Below are 20,205 nucleotides of genomic sequence, written 5' to 3' on the forward strand. Positions count from 1 at the left end.
TCTGTAAATAATGAAAGAGATTGTTTTGGAATGGGGAAAAGTGAAAGGAATTAGAAATGTTGCCCCTGTTAACCCCTGTTAAATCTTATGGTAATATAGTATTAAATGCGTCCCAGTGAATGTTCTTTATAAATATTTTTTATTAGTTCACATAACCTAAAACAGTATACGGAATCCCACATTGTTACCTTCTGTTTGGGGCGCCTGGCTGGCTTAGTCAGTAGAGCATGCAACCCTTGATCTCGAGGTCATGTGTTCAAGCCCCATGTTGGGCACAGAGCTTACTTAAGATAAATACATACATACATACATATATTTAAAAAATGTCATTAGCTTCTGTTTTGCTTGCTAGAGTATTCTAAAGCAGATCCCAGCCATGATTTCATTTTGTCTATAAATACTTCATTTTGTATCTCTGCTAGATAAGAACTTTTTTTTTTTTTTTAACGTTTATTTATTTTTGAGACAGAGACAGAGCATGAACAGGGGAGGGGCAGAGAGAGAGGGAGACACAGAATCCGAAACAGGCTCCAGGCTCTGAGCTGTCAGCACAGAGCCCGACGTGTGGGGCTCGATCTCACGGACCGTGAGATCATGACCCGAGCCGAAGTCGGACACTTAACCGACCAAGCCACCCAGGCGCCCCGATAAGAACTTTTTTTGAAAAAACATTACTTAAAAAATTGATCGCTTTTAAATATCTAATATCTAATTACAGTTGGCTGGTTTGAATCAGAATCCACATAAGATGCCTATATCTCTCTCAATGTCTCAGAGTCTTTAATATTCTCATCCTTTCCTCCTCCCCCTTTTCCATTTACTTGTGAAGATACTGGGGCCACGTGTCCTATAAACTTTTCTTTGCACTCTGATTTTACCACATTCTTGTGCCAATTTATCTTATTTCCTCTATCTTCAGTGTTTTCTTGAACACTTACATGTTGGAGACTTGAATAGATTTAAGTTAACTTTTTTGGCAAGAATACTTCATAAGTAGTGGTGTGCACTTGCATCACATCAGGTGGTGTGTAGTGTGTGCTTGTCCTGTTTTTATTGACCTTGAGATCGTGTGTTCAGATAGGAAGATCCATAGCTGTCCAATATGAAGTTTACCTTCAGCTGTTCACCTAGCAGTTTCAGTAGCCATTGGTGATCATTACTCAGATCCATTCTTTCATGATGGGCAGGGGTGGGGGGGTGTGGACACACTCCAAAGTGGTGATTCTTAAATTATAATTCCTTTTGAATTACTACCTGTAATTCCATAAAAGAAAAGGTTTCCATTCTTTGGTTACCGTGAAACATAGTTTGTACAGGAGAGTTGTGATAAATTCTTCATTATTTTCTTTTATTGACTAATTTTTAGCATAGATAGAGTTTGGTACATTAGCAACCTCCAGAGATAACCAGTGAAATTTTGGTAGTTTTTGTCATGTTTTCATGATTTCGTATCATATACTTAAATTCTCTTTCCAACTGAGGTGGGGAGGAGCCTTTTTAAGTTGGTTTCTAATGTCTTTTTGACCCACACCCTACAGGATTGATTGGTAATATATACTTATTAATATTATTCTTTCTAGGACAGGGGTTGGCAAACTGTAAAAGGTCAGATAGAGAATATTTTAGGTTTTCATAATTTAGACTTTTTTTCTCTGTTCCAGCTACTGGACTCTGCTGTTGTAGAGCAGAAGCAGCTGTGTTCCCCCCAAAAAAAACCTGTGTGGACACCAAAATTTAAATTTTCAATAATTTTCAAACGTCACAAAATATTCTCATGTTTTTCCCCAAAATCTTTGAAAACATAAAAATGGACCATATGAAAATAAGGGGCCAAATTTGCTTCACTGTAGTTTGCAAAATTAGTTTTACCACAGTGTGAGATTTCACAGGCTCACCTTATGGGTATCTTGTCCCAGAACAGAAACAGCTGTTGATCTAAGGAACGCTGGTGCCATTTAATAGGAAATTCCATTCAGAGGTCACAGGGCACGTAGGGGTGCCCGTTATTCATGGGACTTTTCAGTGGACAAAGCTAGGACATACATACCTTTTTGGAAGGGGGAGGTTCATACTAAAAAAGTGCCAATTCAAATTCGTACTTCTATAAGGTTTTTATTAAGTTCTTTGATTTTATATTTGTATTTTAGTGAAAAACTTGACTCCTAATAACATTATTTGGGTTATTTTGAAGCTTTTATTTACATAGTTATCAGTATGATCAATATTCTTTTTATCCTTGGGATACATTCCAAAGTGTAAAATCATTTGAAATACTTCTTTGTGTGGGTATACCACTCATTTAATAGATTTAGGTTTATTTTTTTTCTTTTGCTTGTGATTTTTTTGGAATTTTTTATTATTAAAATGGTCCTTCATATGTGTATCTGTATCCTATGTATACAAGTACACACAAAGATATATACACTCCTTGATGTGAAAAAAATCTTCATTCCTTTTTATAGCTGTGTACTATTCCAGTGTAATGAATGTGCAAAAGTTTATTCATTGTCTTCTAATGGTAGATGTTTGGGTTATCTCCAGTTGTTGAGTATTTATTGGACCATTAATTATAATGCGAGTGTGCATTGTCATTTTTTTAATGTGTACCACTCTGTCTTTGAGATGATTTTGTAGAAGTGGAGTTGCTGGGTCTAAAGAGTACGGTTGTGCTGTGTTTCCAAATTTTATGCTGTAAGGCTTACACGGTTTTGCCTCTCCCAAGTAATGTCTGAGTTCTTGTTTATCAGGGCTTGTTTTTGTGGGGGTTCTTGTTGGGTTTTTTGTTTTTTGTTTTTTGTTTTTTTGAGAGAGAGAGAGAGCATGTGCATGAGTGGGGGTGGGAGGGTAACATTCGCAAGACAGATAATTCCAAGCAGGCTCCACACCAGCAGCGCAGAGCAAGACACAGGACTCAAACACTTGAAACTGTGAGATCGTGACCTGAGCTGAAATCAAGAGTCGATTGCTCAACTGACTGAGCTACCCAGCCGCCCCTAGAATTTATTTATTTTTTTAAAAGTTTATTTTTGGGAGAGGGGAAAGTACAAGCAGGGGAGGGGCAGAGAGAGAGTGAGACCAAGGATCTGAAGCCAGCTGACAGATACCAATACAGAGCTAGAACTCACAAACCGCGAGGTCATAACCTGAACTGAAGTTGGAAGCTTAAGTGACTGTGCCACCCAGGCACTCCTAGAAATAGAATTTTTTGAAGAGGAACTTTGATTTTAATACATAATCATTATTTACCTATTAGCATATTAATTTAACTAACATTGGAGAAAGTACTGATAATTAGGTGTTTCAACTTTCTGAAATGAATCTTTTTAGTAAAGAATGGATGGCCTTATATATGTTAAGTGTTAAAGTAACTTTTGGACAGGTATTAATGAAAAACTCGTGCAAGAGGAAAGAAAGTTTGAATTGTTAGTGATTTTACATTGATGACTGATTTGTGTTTTAATTTGTATCCCTTCATTTTTCAAATATTACTGTTCATTTCCATTTAGGTTCATCTCAGAAGAAGCTGTTGGCACCTGATATGTTTACCGAATCTGATGATATGTTTGCTGCCTATTTTGATGTAAGTAATTTTACTTATGTAACTTTAAATGAAATATATAAGCATTGTATATGTATATAGAGAGAATAATAGATAAATATATGCTAACATTTGGACAGTCTGAGTGAAGGTTATCTGGAAACTCTCTGTACTAATGTTGCAACATTTCTCAAAGTCTGAAATTAGGTCAATATTTTAAAAACAAGTATAGCAGAACAGTTTGGGAGGTTCAGAAAAGTTAAACACCAAATGACTTAAATGTGTAGTTATTTTTCTCAAGCAACATTTTCTTGGATTTAAAAGTGTGTGTGTGTGTGTGTGTGTGTGTGTAGGGCATAGTTAGCTGAGATAAGATGATACCAATAATTTCCAAGCTGGTATTAGAGCAGAGTCCACTTTGGGCTTCGATATTATTGGTGATTGAAAAGTTAGGATTTGGGTCCTAATAAAGTAAGAGTTCTGAGTGTTATTCTAAGGCAGGGGATTAAGAAATTTTGGCTTTTTAGCCATGTTTCCAGTTTCTTTTCTTGAAAAAGTCTTAAAAACATACCCAAAAGTATGGGATTTTCTCATTATAAATTCAAGAGAATATGAGAAATAAGGAGGCTTTGGCAAGAAGAGGAAGTAGGGGGATAAACATAAAAAGGGGAAATTAAAAATGGAGTAGGATTAAGCAGTCTGTGTCTAGGACCCGGAAGACCTTGATCATGGGCCCATGTGTCTATGTCTGTATTTTAAACAGAAATACTAAATAATGCTAGGTTAAGGAATGATGAAATGATGATTGAGCCAGTGAAAGTATCAGTGCCCATCATTTGCTTGGGTGACAGGGGCCTTCTGGGTATCATGGACAGTGGTTTGTAATATTCTTAATTTCCCACACAAACTGTTAGTACAGCCAGTGACCTTTCATGCATATGGGGGAAGAGGAGCCAAGGGGTGGCAAGTGGACAAGGCAGTATAAGAAATGTGGAATTGGGGGCGCCTGGGTGGCGCAGTCGGTTAAGCGTCCGACTTCAGCCAGGTCACGATCTCGCGGTCCGTGAGTTCGAGCCCCGCGTCGGGCTCTGGGCTGATGGCTCAGAGCCTGGAGCCTGTTTCTGATTCTGTGTCTCCCTCTCTCTCTGCCCCTCCCCCGTTCATGCTCTGTCTCTCTCTGTCCCAAAAAATAAATAAACGTTGAAAAAAAAAATTTTTAAAAAAAGAAATGTGGAATTGGTAGAAGAGAGTGTTGGATACCTATTGTTAACTGAGTGCCCATCTGTAATTTTTGTCCCCCTTTGTCTGTTAATAGCTATCAAAAACCAGACCTGGTTTTGAGTCTTTTTCATTTATAATGCCCTAGTCATATTCCTAAGATTCCTTGAAGATACTTTAACTTTTTTCCTGAGCGTTATTGTGATACAAGAGACTTTGTTACTCATGTTTCCAGGTGATGGTAAGAGTTTACTTAATTTGGCATAAGATGTTTTTATTGAATTATAGCTTGTTTTGCCCATTTTTGTTTTAAAGGAAGTGTTTTAAATGTCTGCCTGATTAGTAGGTAAATGGCTCTCTTGTTGCCTCCTTCATTTCATTTCAGAGTGCTCGTCTTCGGGCTGCTGGTATTGGGAAAGATTTCAAAGAGAATCCCAACCTCAGGGATAACTGGACAGATGCAGAAGGCTATTACCGTAAGTTCACGGTTCTGATTAATTTTAGACTTCTAAAATATTTTATAGAATTCTGTTGCTTGATGCAGTCACACGTTGGAGAACTCTTGAAAGTCCCATTACAGTGCCAGCACTTACAAAGTATGGCACATCGGATAGCTGCATGAACCCATGTTGTAATCTAGTAAGCAGCCCACGAGCTTCATGAATAGAAGTGAGGTAAACACTTGATGTGCAACTTAAATCTATTCAAAGTTGTTTTCAGCCATGAGATAAGCCTCCAGGAGGAAGGGGGAACGTCACTTGCTCGTCTTGATCTGAAAACCAAGAAAAACGACATACAAGGAGCTTGGGATGCCAGTCATGCAGTATTTGTCCTGCAGGACTACAGTTGGAAACACTTCAGTGAGCACATTTCTTCCCTACTCAATGTTGAAATCCTCAGCAGTGGATAGGAAGTGGGCATGCAGCTTGAACCACATTATGAAAGAGTGACGAATGATGGAGGCTTGGCTTTGATTCTCCCTGGTGCCTAGGACACCAAACACACAGTAGAGATTTGACACATTTTTTTAAGTGACTGCACTGTGTTTCTTTTTATTATGTGTATCTCAGAGTTTTCTTAAGTATTTATTGTTTTCAAAATTCCCATTTCTTAATTTACTTTTCTAGGCGTGAACATAGGTGAAGTCCTAGATAAGCGTTACAATGTGTATGGCTACACTGGCCAGGGTGTATTCAGTAACGTTGTACGAGCCAGAGATAATGCAAGAGCAAACCAAGAAGTGGCTGTAAAAATCATCAGAAACAATGAGCTCATGTAAGTTCAGAAGACATATATAATGAAACCTAAAAACACAGGTATTCACACATGAAGATTTTTAAAAAGTGTAACAGTCTATAAAAGTATTGCAGTTCTAAAATGACAGAATGATGGTATTGAATCTGATGCCCTTTTTCTTTTGTACAGCAGAGGTAATTGCCATATCCATATGTTCTAATAAGTACAATCCATAACCACACACTGAGTTGATGTTAAAGTCAACTTGCCATTATTTTTATTTTTTAATTTACATCCAAGTTAGTTAGCATATAGTGCAGTAATGATTTCAGGAGTAAAATCTAGTGATTTCATCCCCTACATACAACACCCAGTGCTATCCCAACAGGTGTCTGTCCTCCTTAATGCCCATCACCCATTTAGCCCCTCCCCCCACCCACAACCCTTCCAGCAACCCTCAGTTTGTTCTCTACATTTAGATCTTCTAAGTTTTGTCCCCCTCCCTATTTTTACATTATTTTTTTTTAACATTTATTTATTTTTGAGACAGAGAGACAGAGCATGAACTGGGGAGGGTCAGAGAGAGGGAGACACAGAATCTGAAACAGGCTCCAGGCTCTGAGCTGTCAGCACAGAGCCCGACGCGGGGCTCGAACTCACGGACCACGAGATCATGACCTGAGCCGAATTCGGCCGCTTAACCGACTGAGCCACCCAGGCGCCCCCATTATTTTTGCTTCCCTTTCCTTATGTTTTATCTGTTGTGTATTTTAAATTCTACATATGAGTGAAGTCATATGATATTTGTCTTTCTCTGGCTAATTTTGCTTAGCATAATGCACTCTCGTTCCATCCATGTTGTTGCAGATGGCAAGATTTCATTCTTTTTGATTGTCGAGTAATAGTCCATTAAATTGTAACTAGAATTTTAGAGGAAAACCAAATATTTAATACTTGGTAAGACATCCATTATTAGACTCTTACACCAGAACTTGTACAGGGTGGTTCTGTTTTTGTTAAAATAACATTTACATCAAGATGTTTTTGAGATAAAATATGTGCAAGATTGAATTCCCTTCAAGCAATGTGGGTTTGTTTCTTAGTGTTTCTGTTAATTGTGGAAATTAAATGCATGAGAACAATATTTGGCTCAGTATAAATTATTGCATTAATGATATACAGACTTGTCAGTCCTCAATAGATTTATTAGTATTTAAAAAAAATTCCAAACTAGTTAAATATTGTTTGATTTTTTTTTTTTTAATCTGTATTGTGTTCAGTTTTAATTTTCTTTTACTTTTCAGGCAAAAAACTGGCTTAAAAGAACTAGAATTCTTGAAAAAACTTAATGATGCTGATCCTGATGACAAATTTCATTGTTTGCGACTCTTCAGACACTTTTATCACAAGCAGCATCTCTGTCTTGTATTTGAGCCTCTGAGGTAAGCTGTCAAATCTGTACATTACTAAACACTTAGATAAATGCGATGACAAATTTTCTGTGTGTTTTATTTTTCCAGTTAGCTCTGGGTTTGTCTTTTACTTTTGGTTAAGAACTAGTTTCTTGACAGTAGTTAATGTATAAACACTAATTGACTGCATACCATGTGCCAAACTCTAATCTCCTGTAGCCATCAGCGCAACAGAGGTTCTCCGAAAGTTCAATACTTTTACACCATGATAAAAAGAAATGGAAATAGTGGAGTAGGAAAATACAATTTTGATTGTCAAAAGTATGGCTTTAGTTTTGGGCTTTCAGATGTAAACCATTCTGAAATCAATAGGAATTTTACCATTGTATGTCTTCCCTTCTATTTTTGAAAATTGAGTTTTACTGGAAAGTTGTGTTATATACACACAGATTCATGTGCTCTCATTTCAATGTAGAATAATTTATTAAACATCTGAGGAGGTTCTTGAACAGGTACTTTCATTATAATCCAGATTGCAGATTTGATTTTACTTTATGGTTGGACATGATTTTGCCTTTTTTATTTCCATTTTGCATTGTAACCCCTAATTTTGTGTTGTTGCTTTTCTCTCCTAAAAGTATGAATTTACGAGAGGTGTTAAAAAAATATGGTAAAGATGTTGGTCTTCATATTAAAGCTGTGAGATCCTATAGTCAGCAGCTGTTCTTGGCATTAAAACTCCTTAAAAGATGCAATATCCTACATGCAGATATCAAGCCAGACAATATCCTGGTAAGTCCATCAGTCAGGTTGCCTTGTACATCCGTAAAGTTTCTTACCAATGATGTGATTACCACTGTATTATTCTAGAAACGATGTCTTAGAAGAACAACTCAGTATATTAATTACCCATTACAAAGGACTTAACCAGGGTTTACTTTTATGGAAGTTTGGTCCATGAAATTTCATAGTAAAGTGTAAAGAAAGGAAATAGGCTATTGTCCCCAATTTTTTCCTTTTGATTGATGGATTTAGAGTACGCATAAATCTCAGGAGTGCTTTAATGGAGTAATGGGTTTCTTCTGGTATCTAAAAAGAAAAAGAAATAAAAGATGCATATGTGTTGTTTGAAATTAGGAATGTTCACAACTCTTTGTTTTCTGTGGTCTGACAGGGTTAGAGACACTTAAGGAGAATTATCTCTTAAATCTACAGTTTGTCTGTAGGTGCCCAGGAGGGGGTCCAAACACAGTAACTCAGTTGTGATTACACTGAAAGGTGTCCCTTTCAGTCTTTATCTCCTAAGGACTTCTGGTATAAGATGCAGCTTTCACAGAGTACATGTTTTTGAAATTTAAAAGTAATATATCCTTATAGGGGAGTGATGAATGCACACATACCTCTTCCCTCCCTGGCCCCATTTCTTCACCCCTGTTCTGAGATGTTCAGAGTTGCGGGTATGTTCACAACTTGAGGAATTCCTAACTTGTCTGCTAGTAACATGTTCTACACTTTTAAAAGATTACGATCCCATTAAAGTTTAAGGATCCCTTGTCAGTAACTTACCTGTTAGTTCAGATTCTTCTTTTGCTTTTTTAATATCTTAAAATATTTTCTTCCAGACTAGCACATAAATAATGAGACATTCCATCTTAGCATGTTTTGTCTGACTTTACAATGTATTGCATATCCAGTATAATTTGGGTTAGAAGAGCTGAGTAATTACAGTGAAATCAATGAATTGTAGACTTGCCTAGTCAACTTCATAGTTAGTTTTTACCTCAATTTTCTTTAAATTGTGAAATATACCATTCATATCAAAGAATGTGTAAGATCTATAAAACCTAAAGGTAACTGTGCATTGAAAATCTGTTTAACCACCATAGAAGTTAAAGAATAAGACCTTTGCCAGTATTCAGGAGCTCTTATTTTTAAAACTTCATTTTCTTTGAGTTAATGCTACTCTCATAAGGTTTTCACATGGACTTCAGACACTGAATGTTGTCTCTCCTTCCCAAGAAAGGAGGAAATAGACCTCAGAGATCACAGGGAGCTGCTTGTGAATGAAAATCCAAAACTTCTAGCCCAGGATTTCAACCATCAGTGTGGTAGGAGTACCACATTCCTTGTGAGAGGATAGAAATTATGTAGCCAAACTGAAATGCACATAAGTGTGGCTCCCCTGCTATCATTTAAGGCATGTTAGCCAGCCCAAGAGTGGAACTCCTGTCAGTGGAACTGGTAGATTCTAATTTAAAAATTGTCCTGAGGTTTCTCTGGGTTTTAAACTGCTTCGTTAATTAAGTAGCTGAATGCAGTTTATACTTTTTAAAAAGCTTCACAAGTACTTTTCCATTTGAAGATCCCTATCTTCCTGAGACCCCAGATGAAGAGAATGGTTACGGATATGGCAGTTAAAAATAATCATTTCCATTATTAGCTTAATTCTGTGGATATCAACTGTAATGGGCCAATCTGTAACACTGACCAGACTTGGATATCCCAGTAGAAAGTGTTTATGTTAAAGTGTTATGTTTCTTTGGGGTGGGAACTATAGGCCAAGTTCAAGTCCCAACTCGGAATTTGTGTGTGTCTCTTTTGAAGGGGGGAAGGGACTCTGGAATATGAATTATCTTCACTTGTTAATCCTGAACATGCTTCTGACTCATGAGTGGCAGCAGCCATGGGAGCAGCTCCAGCCTTTCTCAGCAGATGTCACTGTTACTGTGTATGTTGAAGTATTTACAAAGGAAAAAAGAAACAAATGACTAATATAGAGTTCATATTTATCAAATATTGTGCCAAATATATTTAACATTTTCTTGACTAATACCTTTTTTATATTTAAGGGATTTAGTATTTTTTAGACTTGAAGTGATTGCTAAATTTGGGATGGTCTAGCAGCTTCCGGTGAAGAATGTTTTTGCTCTGATTTTGTCCAGATTTAATCTGAATCGTCCTCTGCTTTCATTGCTATTCATAATTTTCTGGCAACTGAAAGTTAACCTCAGTCCATTGAAAGTTAGAATCTGAATGTGATCCCTTCTTAATAAACATGTTCATGTTCCTTTAAATTAGTAACTTGACTTTATTCAGGTATTCTGGGGATTTTTAGAAGATGCTTTGCTTCAATGAGATTTTTCTATTACCCCTCCCTTTTCAAAGTAGCATAGGTTAAAATTGTACTTGGTATTATTCCATATTTCCTCACTGAAAAAAGTTCTTTTAACTAATTATAATCAAATACTTGATAGCTCTTAATTTTTTATAATTAGGAAATTGAGTTCTAAGATAATTAGAAAAGGAATTTTTAAATGGGTAACTTTGTTTTCAGTATTGGAAATAACTTCTCAAAACCCATTGTTTTTTATCTGATTATTTGTCTTAATTCTTTCTGGCATGAATTAAACTTCCATGATAAAATGTTTTGCAGGTTAATGAATCAAAAACTATTTTAAAGCTCTGCGATTTTGGGTCGGCTTCACATGTTGCGGATAATGACATAACACCTTATCTTGTCAGTAGATTTTATCGTGCTCCTGAAATCAGTAAGTCTCTTCAGCTGTTCTTTGACCTGGGCCATCATATGCAGTGGAAACAGCATATTTAATGTCTAAGTACTGTTTTCCATCGCACTTCAGCAGCTGCTCGAGGTCATTCATGAGGAAGGGAACCGTAGCAAGTTCATCCTCCTCAGGTGGAATGGTGGTAGTTGTGACAGGAGTCTTGATCATGTCTGGCAAGAGTAGCAAAACAGTTCTGGAAAATCCTCGGCTTTAGAAGACTGCTCTTGATTACTCAAGGTCTGATTATCAAATTTATGGATTATATGGGACCTTTGTTTTTTCTCTTCCTGTTGCCTTGGTTGAGGCTGGTTAGCACCTCCACCAAAGGTGAAATGAAAAAAGAAATACACACTTTCTTCCACACCCCCCTTCAGTCCCTTCTGCATTTTCTCATTTTTTAAGGTTTTTAAGTTTAAGAGTCTACTAAGAATTAGTGGGGGAAAAAACATAAAGCTAATGCCAAAGTGCAGTATTAAGATTGCAGTTATGGAGGCCGAGCTAAATTAATCCCTCATTAATGAAAATAAATTGTAGTTGATTGTTTTTATCATCATGTATTAACACTCCCATTTTGTTTTCAGTTATAGGGAAAAGCTATGACTATGGTATAGACATGTGGTCTGTGGGTTGTACCTTATATGAACTCTACACCGGAAAAATTTTGTTTCCTGGCAAAACCAATAACCATATGTTGAAGCTTGCCATGGATCTCAAAGGAAAGATGCCTAATAAGGTAGGACATTAGTGTGAGCTGCTTTTTGTTTTTTGAGGTCTTAGCAGTAGTTTATTGTAGACCAGTGGATTGCTGGCACTTAGTCCTCAGTAGTGTCTATAAAACAATTTCAGAAAGGCAGGTATATGGCTACTGTGATTCCTTAGTTCTTTTTCATTTCTGCTGTTTAAGTTAGTGGTTCTAATCAACCAAGAGCTGTCAAGATAAGAGAAGTCCATTTTCCTCTTCCCTCTAATGTGTCTCTTTGCTTTTCCTTATTCTTTTAAGCAGGAGGGTAGGGGCCTAGAGTTTGGAGTAGAATTGAAATTTAGGAAGAGAGATTGATGAGCATAAATTTGTTCAGCACCATACATGTGTATATATATGACTGTTTGATATCTTTGTTCTTCCCTTGTTTGTTTATTGTCCTTTAATGATGGGCAGAGAAGCAGCCTTGGGAGCACACCGTATATTGATAACAGCACCAAACATGCTTGAGAGGTGGAATGAAAAAAGATGCAGGTCAGGTTAGTTCAGATGTGAAGAAGGGCTCAGTTGTCAGAGAATGATGGGGGACTACTGGAAAAGGAACTTGATGGCCTTCAGTTTATTCAGATTGGAAGTTCTTTGGGAAAGGAAGTTACCAAGAAAACTCCCTTGAACTTGACATCTTTATAACCTAAAATTCACCCTTAATGCTTCAGCTACAACAATTATTTCAGAAATGAAGCAGAAACTTGAGGCATTTATAAACCTGAGGGCCATATGTTAGACTTTGATGATTTCAGCTTATTTGCTAAATTTCTGAGAGATTACAGATTTTTCCACGTATGGGTCAGAAGCCATTGTATTTTTCAGGTACTGTCCAAATTCTATTATGTTGGGCTTGGTTAGAAGAAGTTACACAAAAACCATGTTGGTATTTGTTTTAATGAGGTCTCACCTATATCCTCTTTGGACCATTGGAACATAATTTGTGAAATGTCATTGGGTTTCTTAAACTGCTAAGAAAAAAGGGTCCAAATGTGTGATACTTTTACTTTCTAAGCATAAATTATTTTGTCTTTGTTTGATCCTCAATTTTGAATAATGAAAGCACAATGTGATACTATAATTGGTTTAAGTCACTGCCTGGGAAAACTGAATTTCATGATATTAAGTAGTTTCAGGCACAGCATTTCTATTTGCTCTTTCAAAGGGGTTAAACTCTCCAGAGCAAGGACTCTAAGATTCCTAAACAAGGAGACAAACCTAGAGAGACTAAATTAATATTATTTGTGACTTGTTTCGTATTAAATTGTTAGTAGGCCAGACTGTTTCATAACAGTTCAAAACCCAAGTTTTGTTTTGCTTTATTGCCAGATGATTCGGAAAGGCGTATTCAAAGACCAACATTTTGATCAAAATCTCAACTTCATGTATATAGAAGTTGATAAAGTAACAGAGAGGGTAAGTCTCTTTTAGCTGTGCTACATTAAATGATTTTCTTACTGTGAACAAACAATGCTGGGTGGTACTAGGAGCAATGAATATTTAAAACACTAAAAATAATTCCTTTTGCTGTTGGCCAATTCCTGAATAAAACACAATCAGGTTATGAAAAAGATGAAGGGATTTAAAAATGTTTAATATAATGAGTCTATTTTTATTATAGGTCATATTTAAATGGCCCTCTTCCTCTGTTCTTTGGATTCTGGCCTCCCATCCAGCTTTTGTGCTGCTTGCCAGGGTGATCTTTTTGAAAACAAATCTGATCATGTTATTCTGCCTGCTTAAAAACCCTTCTTTGGGTTCCTCTCTGATGAACTCTGCCATCTCCAGCAGTTCCCACCCCCTTGAAGTATTCTGTAAACCCCACCATGCCACACTTGGCAGTTAGCCAAAGGGCCTGCTGTGTCACACCTCTGTGCCTTTGTTCACAGACTGTCCTGACCTTATCTGCCTCCTGTACTTCCTCATCCCCTAAAAATAATTTGTCCAACTTCAAGCCTCAAGGGAAATACACATTCTACATGAGCCCTTCTAAAACCTCCAGGTTAAAGTAAGGACTTCTTTATTTTTGCCCCATTATATCGGCTGTTCTTAACTTCATCAGAGCACTTAACCACAAACACTTTTTGGTATGGACTTGCTTCCGTGTCTGTTTGTTACCACTTCAGGATAGGGAAAGTACAGTTCAAACTCAAGTGTTTACTGTTAATTATTATTAAACTGTTTTAGGGTTTTCACAGACTTCTTTCTTTTGACATTTTCTCTCTTTTTACAAAATTAAATTACAGTGTTTTTTAAAAATTGTCATTGCTAACTTGGGGTTGATTTTTTTTTTCCCCATTGAAGTTTTTTGGTTGCTTCTTAAAAAGATGTAGACTAGAGGAAGCTGTGTCAAAGTTTTCAATGAGTAGGGGCGCCTGGGTGGCGCAGTCGGGGTTAAGCGTCCGACTTCAGCCAGGTCACGATCTCGCAGTCCGTGAGTTCGAGCCCCGCGTCAGGCTCTGGGCTGACGGCTCAGAGCCTGGAGCCTGTTTCCGATTCTGTGTCTCCCTCTCTCTCTGCCCCTCCCCCGTTCATGCTCTGTCTCTCTCTGTCCCAAAAATAAATAAACGTTGAAAAAAAAAAAATTTTTTCAATGAGTAGATGATAATCTATGTTAGAAGTCTTGATAGACGAAGCAGTCTGATTTAAGTTACATATGCTTAGTAACTCATTTAGACATACACATTTTAAAAATTATTTTTAGGAGAAGGTTACTGTCATGAGCACCATTAATCCAACCAAGGACCTGTTGGCTGACTTGATTGGGTGCCAGCGACTTCCTGAAGACCAACGTAAAAAAGTACACCAGCTAAAGGACTTGTTGGACCAGATCCTGATGTTGGACCCAGCTAAACGAATTAGCATCAATCAGGCCCTACAGCATGCCTTCATCCAGGAAAAAATTTAAACGAGATGAAGAAGCTCCAAGGGTTTGAGTAATTAAATACAAAGACTGAAGAAATTTCACAGCAGTTTATTAATGTATATAAACTTATAAATATTTCTCCAGCAAATTTGAGGAAGCATGATATATTTGAATTAACACCAAGGGTGATATTTCTTTTAGAAATGTTAGTTAATCTGTTTTGTGTCTTATGTGAAATTTCACTGTAGAACTGTTTTAATTGCCAAGACTGCACAGAATTACAGTGCAAATGTATATGGTTGCAGTTCACATAAAAGACAAAAGCATCTGTTATAAAAGGAGTAGTAATGTTGGGTGGTTGATTTATTTTTAGCAAACTTGGCTTCATATTGGTCTTCAGATAAAATGGCCAGCATAAATGCTGTTTATATTCACATTTTCCTAGGTGTGTGTGTGCAGGCCACAGCGGCATGCCCTTGGCGTAGTCAGTGCCGAAGGGGGTCTGTTCCTTCTTGAGCCTGCCTGCAGGGACGGCCTCCTCTTTTAAAGCAGGTTGTGTACAACATTCAGTACACTGAAGGTAAGCTAAACCATCAACATCACTGGCGTTTTAAGACGTTATTTTATTGGAACAGTTGACAAATGAGGGATATTAGCTTTGTGGCGGAATTCCCTGCATGTGTGCTAACTGATCTCGTTTTCTTTTTTGGCATCGCGACTGTGGCATAGTTACAATTTCTGTTCTGTTCATCACATTTAAAATTGGAAGAGTGCGCTTGATGGATAGAGCGCCTTCAGTGTACTGTTTCTTATTAACTTTAATTTTTTTAAATCAACTTGCTATAGACTTTATATACATTTTGTTAAATACAGTTCGTAGTGACATAGAAACAATGCGTAGTTTTCATTTACTAATTACAAATGTTGAGGCCTAATTCTGAGAGTCCTCATATTTAAAAGTTAGACAACATAATGAAATTTTTAACTATTTGTATGTCATTTTGAAAGTGTACTGCTTTATGGTAAAAGTGTTTTTTCATTTGTTCATTGTTTTCATTATTTGTGATCATGTTGTCTTTCAATACAGGCATAAACCTTCCACTCTTGAACAAAGCAGCTGCTTTTTAAAAGCGGTAATTGCTTCTTTACCTTTTATTTCTTTTGTAAATGAAGCTTTTCTTTAAGAATGTGACTTTAAAGTGTTGTCTATTGCATAAAACAGTTGACACTCACTTATTGTAAAGTGAAGATTGTTCTACTGCATGTGAAGTGGACCATGCAGATTTCTGTATGTTCTCAGTATGCATCACTAGATAATAAAGTCTTTTGTGAACAAGGCATTTGTAGCCATTTTTAAAAGTTTTTGTCTTCAGTGCTGGTAAGTCAGGTAAACCATAACTAGTTAAAAGCAACCTTTCATTTCTTCCTTTAAGTCTTTAAAAGAATTATTTGTTAAAGATGTAAAGCCTAGCCACAAGTTTATCATTTTATTAATAATCAGGATCCTAATTATTTCATCAAAAGAATCCTGCAAATATTGTCAGCTTTCAGTGTAGTGAGATAATTCCTGTAGGTTATGGGGTATAATTCAGGATTTAACTAATGTTTCTGCTATTTTCTCACTTTTCCTTCTGATGGTGCGGAAAGAGAAAAAAGGAAAACGGGGCACAGGCCATTCAACGCCTTCTCCAAGGGGTCTGATTTGCTGAGACACCAGCTTCACCTTCTTAACAAGGTTATTTCTGACAGCATGTGTAGATAAACATTTAGCCACAATTTAAGACAAAATCATGTAAATCAGCTTGGTTTTGCAACACAAAGGAATTCGTATTTTTAAACATGGTAGGGGAGCTTTTTCAGAAATGCATATGAATCTTTTCTGTTTGGGTGGTAAAATTAATGCTTGTCTTCCTGAGCAATGTGGAAAATAATCAGATTTTTGGGGTTTAAATAATATTTTTAAATTGTAAATGGGATTTTTTTATTCACCCAGGCACCTAATTACAACAAGATGCACGTTTTGGTGCATTCAAGAATGGAAAAATCAGAATAGCAGCATTCTTCTGGTGGGTTTTGCTCCATTTAAAGACATGAAATGAACTACAGCCAGGAAGGTGATAGATGATATAATAAGCCAACTTTGAATCTACACCCCGTCTCTTCATGGTTTAGACTTTACTAAAGTAAATACAAGCTGGTTTCCATCTTCAGGTAGAGGGAAGCCTTTTACAAAAGGCTTCACAGGTGCAGCTTTTCTACCTTAACAAAATGGGTAGTGATTTTCCCACCATGATTTACTTTATTTTGGTGATCATATGCTGCATATTCGAGTCTTTTGTAGTTATTTTCACTCAAAATAGTTAACATTTTGATGATGCTTCTGGTGATTTTTCATGGCTTCGTTTTATATAATTATTTAAGTAAGTTAACTTCCACTAGAGACAGTTCATCTTATGCCTTCAAACTATTACCTATTCTTTAAAAAACAAAGTTGCTTGTTACTTGTTCTTTGTGTTTTAGGTGCAGTTCAGTGGAAGATGATGACAGCCAGAAGACATGAGCTAAGGTTTCTGTCCTATAAAAGATTAAAACAAACAAACAAAAAAGAATCCTCCATTTAATTTTTGTCTAATTTTTTAGTTTTCAGCCTTATCATTTGGGTTTCGTTAATGTTTGGCACTTAGAGTAGTAGTGCTGTTGTGTTCATCTGTACATGCTTGTTTTATTGTGCTTCCTCCTCTCCCCTCTCTTCCCTCCCCTACAGTAAAAACAGTGGTCATTGAGTGGTTGGTAGGAAAGACTCCTCAATGGCGAGATTCCACATTAAACACGTGGCCGTCAGAATTGGTCCCTAGGGGTTATTAGGAAACTAGAAACCACCAAAACCTCTTACATCAAAAAAGCACTCTTTAGCTTTAGGTATCTAATCTCCTTGGCAAATGCAAAAGAATAGCAAGTCGTGGAATTTGAAGAACACTATTATTCAACTCCCTTAATCCTCTTTCCTTTTAATCCAGCTTTCCTTTTAGTCCCTTTGTTTTCACAAGTGCGCCAATCATGGTCTTAAAATAGACACAGTATTTAGAGTCACTGTCAGTTTTTCTTCTTAAGGGAGATGAGAGAAGTCAATCTTTCCAAATTTAGCATTCCTAGATTTGTCTATTTGAAAGGAACTCTGTAAACATTCTTTATATACATACACAGGATTTGATTAGAATTTGTAATTTTGCAGAGGCAGAAATTCAGAGCTTGGTAAGACCTGTGTGTTTGATTATGGTCATTTAGTTGAATTACCTTTAACCTACATTCATATTTCACAGTAGCTGTATAGTTTTCAAATAAGTTAATCTCTGGTAAAGCTTTTTGTTTTATTACACTTCACAGCAAAATATACCGTGAATGTGTTCAGACTTCAGGGTTCCTAAGTCTTAGGACACAACCCTCAAAAAGGTCCTACTTTCTGTAGTGAGAGGGTAGGTGAGATCCAGAAAGCACATACATTGGAGAGCCCATTCTAGGTGGACCTTATTCTCAAAGGTCTCAGAATTCAGGTTGGAATATCCAAGTTTTGAAGGAAGGGAGCATCTGGTCATAAACTTTGAAGACCTTCCCAGTATTCACTTTCACCCTTAAGTCCTTATTAATAGCATCCTGTTTATTCAAACCCAGTGTATAACTCATTCCACTCTACTACTTCAAAATAGTTTTGTATTTGTAAAATACTGTAACTTTTTTTTTCCCCATTATAATAACCACCTCTTTTCTCTAAAACAAATACTCAGGGCATTTCTACAATATGAAAAACATGTTTTATGGTATGTGGTAGAGCAGAGAAATGTAATGTTCTCACATTTGTTTCATATTTGCATCCATCCTGCTTTGCTTTACCTGTACTTGATCATCATTTGGTTACTGGAGCTGGCTAGGTAGAAATAAAATCTCTGAAATGACACAGGAATCACATATCTTCAAACTTAGGCCAGGCAGTTAAGGAATGCCCTTTTTAAATGGTGGAGATAGGAAGGAAGTAGACATTCAAATAAGTAATTTCCTTTCATGAGTTATGATGATATCATTAGAAATTGGGCTTCATAAAGTGTTTCTTTCCTTGTAGTATACTAGTTCAAGCATATATTATGCAACACAAGTTTTATCATTCTCCTAGATGGAATGTCTTCCTTTTGGAAGTGTTCACTACAGATTCATTTGTGTTTTTTTACATGTCAATAATGTACACTAAATTGACTTAAAATGTTTTCCAGTTATTTGATAGATATCATCATGGCATCTTTAATTGTTTTTTTCTCCTTCTGTATGTAGGGTAAGGGACTGTTCTGAAGAATCTTTCCATTTAGTGATCAAGATATGGAAGCTGGTCTCTGAAAATACTCAATGTGTATCCCAATTACTCATGGTATCATTTGAATTGTAACTTGCATTTTAAATAGAAACAATGTTTCCAATTATTGGGAAACCTTAATAAAATATGCCTCTTGTTACCAGATTGTCTCCTGATTTTTTCCTTTGCTCCAGTTTGGTATTTTGTGTTTAGTTTTAAATTAAAACACCATTTCCTACCTAAAGTTTCTTAGATGCTATTTTACTGGTGTTGATAGATCTGCCTCGAAAGGTATTCTGTGCTCAAATCTGATTGGCAACTGCCGGATTAAGTTAGAGTGGTATTTATAGGTTCTCAGAAGACATCTGATGTGCATCCCAGTGAGGGCAAAGGTATAGAGAGAAGTTTACCAAACCACTTGGCAGAATATGCCCTTTCACAGAACCTGCTGTTTGGAAACAGCCTAGTATCTTCCTTACAAACATCAAAATACTTCCTAGCGACTAAGTGCACAACACACACCAAACGAAGGGTGTTGGATTCCTATTCTTGGTACATATAGTTCTGATTTGGTTTTCCTAATAATAGAAACATAGTAAGGAGAGAACTTCCTCTTCTGTAATGATTTCATTCAATTGGTTCATTGCAGATGGGGAAGGCTGGCAAATACTGGACTCTATCTTTAGTCTGTCCATTTTCGTTTAAGGAAATGTCCTTAACAAAACAAACAACGTGTAAAATGCTTAAGAGTGGCAGTGAGGCTGAGTGGCTCTTTAACACACAAAGCAGGACTGAGAATGGAAGACAGCCAGAATGTGTGGCTGTGTGAATACACCTGACCTAGCTGATGCTCCCTTCTCTCATTAGCGGTCGATTCCTGGTTTTGGGAAGAAATGAGCCAAATGGCAGTGGTTCTGGATACCCTCCCCCCCCCCCCCCCAAAGGCCCCAGTTGTTTTCTGCTTGGGCTAGCAGACGATTAATGACCATATGCTATTCCTCTAAAGTGACATGAGAGTCTTGAGATCCTGTTTTTTATCAGAGTGTATTGGGCTTGGGAGGAGGTTGCTGCAAACTTTAAAGAGAAAGATGTGCTTTCTCTCATTGAGGAAATCGAAAGATCCAAAAGCTAAGACAAGGCTTCAATACTAGAGAGCTAAACATGGGGAATTTATGAGCAAGCCATTAAGCCAAATTCAACTAAAGTTTACTGGACAGAATTAACTTCCAATTTAAACATGTCTGTTACAAACTGCCAGATGTTTCTTCAAAATTAGTAGTAGAAG

The 20,205-nt window shown here is 36.8% G+C and overlaps 1 protein-coding gene across 12 annotated transcripts in view; it reads left to right on the forward strand.

Moving 5' to 3' along the window:
* PRPF4B (pre-mRNA processing factor 4B) overlaps positions 1 to 19,083 on the forward strand; it is a 36,973-nt gene extending 17,890 nt beyond the window's left edge. Inside the window, exons 7-17 of one of the 12 annotated variants that reach the window (XR_006966093.1) lie at positions 3,507 to 3,580; positions 5,142 to 5,232; positions 5,884 to 6,031; positions 7,297 to 7,434; positions 8,043 to 8,196; positions 10,838 to 10,952; positions 11,552 to 11,703; positions 13,045 to 13,131; positions 14,420 to 16,647; positions 17,102 to 17,147; positions 18,902 to 19,083. Coding sequence is in view for 1 of the 12 variants with exons in the window: in XM_047101484.1 (XP_046957440.1) it covers positions 3,507 to 3,580; positions 5,142 to 5,232; positions 5,884 to 6,031; positions 7,297 to 7,434; positions 8,043 to 8,196; positions 10,838 to 10,952; positions 11,552 to 11,703; positions 13,045 to 13,131; positions 14,420 to 14,623 (1,163 nt within the window). In the remaining 11 variants the exon portion in view is untranslated. Of the gene's footprint in view, positions 1 to 3,506; positions 3,581 to 5,141; positions 5,233 to 5,883; positions 6,032 to 7,296; positions 7,435 to 8,042; positions 8,197 to 10,837; positions 10,953 to 11,551; positions 11,704 to 13,044; positions 13,132 to 14,419 lie in introns of all 12 variants that reach the window. The other 11 variants (XR_006966091.1, XR_006966094.1, XR_006966086.1 and 8 more) reach the window with 11 other exon arrangements.
* Positions 19,084 to 20,205: the final 1,122 nt, after the last annotated feature.

This window comes from Lynx rufus, unplaced genomic scaffold (genome assembly GCF_022079265.1).
Source record: "Lynx rufus isolate CCGP_SWC_20201006 ecotype Redwood Valley unplaced genomic scaffold, mLynRuf1.p SCAF_6, whole genome shotgun sequence".
In the NCBI taxonomy this organism is placed as follows: domain Eukaryota; kingdom Metazoa; phylum Chordata; class Mammalia; order Carnivora; family Felidae; genus Lynx; species Lynx rufus.